The 5,083-nt window shown below is 43.3% G+C and overlaps 1 gene segment (V, D, J or C); it reads right to left on the reverse strand.

Moving 5' to 3' along the window:
* Nucleotides 1–4,207: 4,207 nt before the first annotated feature.
* The window catches only part of LOC105827056, a 15,153-nt gene continuing 14,277 nt past the window's right edge, over nt 4,208–5,083 (reverse strand). Inside the window, 1 exon segment of the V gene segment in view lies at nt 4,208–4,347. Within this exon segment, the coding sequence occupies nt 4,208–4,347 (140 nt within the window).

Consider the following 5,083-nt stretch of genomic DNA (forward strand, 5'->3'; position numbering starts at 1 on the left):
TAGTGCTCCGGTCACAGCAATACAGGCTTTTTCTTACCTGCCCCTCGAGAGTCTTCCAGCCTCTACCCATCACCCAGTTCCAAAGTTGCCTCCATATTTCGGGAGTTTGTTTTAGCAAGAACCCCACCCTTGGGTACTAATATTTTTGTCTTAGTTTGTTTTCTGCTGCTATAGCAGAGTTCCATAGACTGAGTAATTTATAAAGAAAAGAGATTTCTTTGGCTCAGGTTCTACAGGCAGGGAAATCCAAGAATGAGGGGTCACGTGTGGTGGGGCCTGCAGCTGCATCATCCCACGGCAGAAGGAAAAGCAAGTGAGCCAGGAGACATATAAAAATGGGTCCGAAGTCATGTTTCATCAGGAGCCCACTCCCAGGCAACCAAGGCACTCTCACAACAAGGGCTTAGTCTATTCACGAGGGCTCTGCCCCACTTCTTAAAGGCCTTACTTCCCAGGACTCTCACACCGGCAATTCAACTTCGACATGAACATTGGTGGGACATTTAAACCATAGCACATCCACCTACCCTATGAATTACGATTCCACTCTTAGATCTATACCTGAGAAAAGTAAATGCATTTTATAAAGAATTATAAAAGAATGTTCAGAGCAACTTTATTCATAATGTTGAAGGCAGGGTAACCCAGATATCCATCAATAAGAAAATGGACCTACAAGTTGTGGCACACTGGTACAATGGAATGGTACTCAGACACAAGAAAGAACAAACTGCTGATACGAAAACATGAATATGCTTCAAACATGTTTATTTTATAGGAAAATAAGTCAATAAAAATGTACTATACAATTTCATTTATATGAAGTTCAAGAATATACAAAACTAATCAAAGGTGATAGAAATCAGAAAATTACTTACCTCTGGGAGAGAAATTGATTGGAAAGGAGCATGATGATACTTTCTTGAGTGATGGGAATGTTTTTTATCATAATTGCAGTTAAGATCGCATAGGTGTATGCGTTTGTCAAAATGTACCAAATTAGCCTTGTGTAAATTTTACTCTCCATTAATTACATCTTAATAAAAAATATTCCTAAAATTAAATAATAAATGAATTGCATACAAGATAGGAGTTATATATAAATATATGTTTGTATTCTGTATAGTTTAATTCAGAAATGAATTACACAAAAGCAAGAAAAGACAGGAGCACTCACACATTTACATAAAATATGGAGAGGTGAGAGGTGCTCAGTGACTGAAATGGTACAACATCCAAATTTAGCATCAAAATAAGGTGGACTGACAAGTGTACTGAGAAACAACTAAAGATCGATGTCTTAAAGAAAGCTGTGGACAAAGAAAAACTTGGGACAAAATCCGTGCATGTGGTTGAAACGATTCTAAGATCCATGAACTGCTGTAAATTTCATAATTGGGGAAATTGGGCACCCATCAGTCTCACAATTAAGTCCTTCATTTTGGCTTTCAGCAGATTGGCCAATTGGTGAATTGATTTTTTGCCAGGCAGGCAGCCTGCTCTCCTCTTTGTGAGTGGGGTCCAGGGTAGGCTGGCACTTCCCTTGACAATAGAGTGCACTTGGGCACAGCTTACACACACAGAGTTTGTACTTCCAGTGAAGCCCAGCTATGGATCTCCCAGTCTTGTGGTCAACAAATCCCAAGTTAAGAAACTTTGCTCCTGGAGTGGGTTTCTACTGTAGGAGCTAAAGGTAGAGATGGGCTAGAGAAAAATGAAATATTTGCTCAGTATTATTCTGTAATATTGCCCAAGAAAAAAATGAGTAGCTCATGGATTTTAAGCCAAAGTTCTGATAAAATTTAGTTTCCTTCCTTAATCTACCTTCCAAAGACTCAAAATACCGATCTATGTTGACAGGTACTTGATAGAGACTTAGTTCATAGTTCTCAATAATTCTACTCACTGATTATCCACAGGTCTAATGGCACTGTTTGGTGCATCTACTAACATTCCCCCTATGTAGTTTGTTTACTTGTGTTTTATTATTTGTTATCAAGGCATTTTTGTCCTCCAGAAAACACATGCTTCATATCCAATGGACTCGAAGCCAAGGTGACATTATGTGTTGACTTGTAGACTTGTAGAATCTCAGATCACTCAAGCTTATGAAAGCCGCTCAGCTGCTTTCTGCTCTTTTCTTCTCCCTCGAAAAGAAAACAAAATGCACATCTCCTGTTGAAAGCTACCACTCCTCTGCTTTTCACAATCACCAGAATATTCCAAACTGAGCAAAATAACAGTGTTTGCATTTACGTACCATAATAATGGACTTCAGGTCACACTAAGTTTCATGCTTCAGGAGGACCTTCAACCTGAGATCCCATTGCTCCCATCCTCCCCTGAGGGAGGATGGGGGCAGCAGGGATGCACTGGGCTTTGGTTCCCACACTGCCCTGAGGCAGCTGCTCCTCTGCACCAAATTCTTCAACTATGGCTCTCTTTAAAATTGAGAGGGACCTCCCACCACTTGCATGGCTGCAGGAAGCCTAGCAATAACTGAAAACTTCAACTTTTGCATAATGTTGGATCCAAGCCCACATTTTTATTAACCGTTTCCCTCCTAGGCGGCTGTCCCAGACTCTCCCCAGAGCCCCTTAGATCCCAGGGGACCACAGTGCCATCTTGTGGCCAATAAGTGGAGTTCCACCATTGTTGCTTATGCAGTGTCCATGGGCTGCTGGGAAGGTCAGTATGTCAGCTGGGAGAACATTCTAGAAATCCTATCCTGAAAGTTTTGTGATCAACTTCCTTAAATTATAATCCCAACACTAGCTGTCATCCTGTTTCTTTGAGATACTGTGCTTAGTACTCCACCCTCATCCTAACTCCTATCACATACCTGGCAGCTTCAGTCAAACTGAGATTTTTCTCCCTTAAATCTATCTTCTAAAGTGAGAGGAATAGAATGGGAGGAATGGAAGGAAATGATGTTCAGTCTAAAGTAGGAAGAAAACACAGAAATTGAAGAGTAAAGAGGTTATTTTATCTTCATTACTAAAGATAAACAAAAATGCCCTTCAAAATGACAATCAATGGTACCCCAAAAATATAGATTGGCAAAAGACTGGGAAGATATTGAGATCATCTTCAGTATGGGGTTAAATGTGCATTAATAAAAAGTAAAATTGAAATATAAAAAACAGGATGCCTTATAAGGCAATGCATGCTCATGGAGGGAGCAGTATCTAATAGGAAAATAGGGATCATGGACTCAAGGTCGGCAGAGAGTGATCTACAGGAAATGAATAATGAATAACGTGTACAACAGGCACCTGGTGATCTGAGCCGCAGGGAGGGAGGAGGTGATTCTGGAAGAGTCAGAGGGCTGGTGGGAGATGAGGACACAGTGGTGCAACATACTAGCGTCAAGAAGTAGGATCTGCCCGGGCACTATGGGCTGGGTTATACCACTTTCCTTTCCACCGTCTTCGGTGACAGCCCAGATGAACCATTTCCATTTCCAAGGATTTGCTCCTGCATCCCACGCTCCACCCCGAGTTAGGCTTGCTCCTAATATTTGGTCTTCCTCAGGTTCCCACAGACCCTCTCCCTGCCCCTTCCTGGTTGAGCACCCTCTGAAGGAGAAGTAATGTCTCCCTCCTTCGGACTCCCACAGTAACTGGCATAGGCCTCTCTCAGCGCTTGATCACATGCCCGTTAACCCTGTGCCTTTCAGTTCTACTGGACCTAAAGTTAGGTGTGGGCAATGAACCTTAAACCATGCCTTCATCGTGGGATGTGTAAAGTGACTGCTATTAAAATTACTGCTGTTCATTTCACTGCCTTGGGTTATATCTGAAGAGAAGAGATGCATAATTTAAATACTTTAAAGTCATTTAACCACAAAAACGTTTCCAAGTGCCATAAACAATACAGCCACAAAGGAATCGCTCTCCTAATGGGTGAAATTCCAGACTGAAAGAGAAAACAAAGAAAATTCTGTCAAATATCTGAGAGGAGCCTCAGAAACACAATCCCTCTCACGCAAACATCATTCTCTGCCCTCCCTCTCACCTTCGACACGGACGTGGCTTACTCTCATGCTCTACCCCTGGGGGACAAAGCCCTGCTGCAGCCTGTGGGGCACCGGTGAGGAGCAGCCCTGGCGTTTTTGCCCCCAGAGCAGGGGATTTGGGGGCTGTCTGGATATCCTCCGGGGACTGAGATGAAAAGGGCCAGTGGTGTGCCTTGGAGAGGAGGGCGTTTAAGCTGCTTCTGATCCTTCTGACACCTCTGCTAAAAATAGATCCAGGGTCATTCCCGACTGGTCTGGGGGTGTTAGAAGGAACGAAATTGCATGTGGTAAGAGCAAGGCTTTCTGAGTCCTCTTAAACTGTTGAGGGCCTGCCAAGATCACAGAGCAAAGGGTTATGCTGGCTGGTGTGGGAGCTCCTAGGTTTTGAGTGGAAATAATTCCATTGCCATGTTCTTCTTGTTTAATTCACGAAGATGGGGTATTTTCATTAGAGCAGGGCCTTTGTTCCCCCATATTTGTTCATTAATAAAATCTTCCCTTTGCTCCGCTTGTATGTTCACTCTCACACAGATGGGAAACCGTGCTTGCCTTGTTATAGCTTCTTTCAGAACAACATTCGCAACTGTGGTCTGTGTTCTGTTCAAACCTAAATGTCGGAGCTTACCCCACTGTTAGGACCAGTTGCCTCAGAGGTCATATGGATGAAGATCCGAAAGTTGGAGACAAAGTGTAGGAAGGAAGCCCTCAGCATGGCTTCCCAAAGTCAGGGAGTTCTCATCTGTGCTCTGGTCCTACCCACTCCCCTGAGACAGGACAACAGAGCAAGGAGGGATGATGTGATGTGATGTGATGATGTCACAATTATAATGGGTCCAGGACAACTCCCTGCCAAGAGCCATCAGTCTCTGGGGGAAGAAAAATTGTTGTTCTGGGCACCCAATTTCTGATAAGTGGATTTGGGGAGACTATACTTCCCCTACCAACCGTGCAAGATTGAGAGTCCCTGTATCATGGCTGGGTCTGGGGCCTTAAATCTTAATCTTGGAGCGGTGGGCTGTCTCTGAGGACTCCCAGAAACCCACAATCCATAATCATATCAGCTCT

The sequence above is a fragment of the Propithecus coquereli genome, unplaced genomic scaffold, assembly GCF_000956105.1.
Source record: "Propithecus coquereli isolate 6110/MARCELLA unplaced genomic scaffold, Pcoq_1.0 Scaffold96, whole genome shotgun sequence".
Lineage (NCBI taxonomy): Eukaryota > Metazoa > Chordata > Mammalia > Primates > Indriidae > Propithecus > Propithecus coquereli.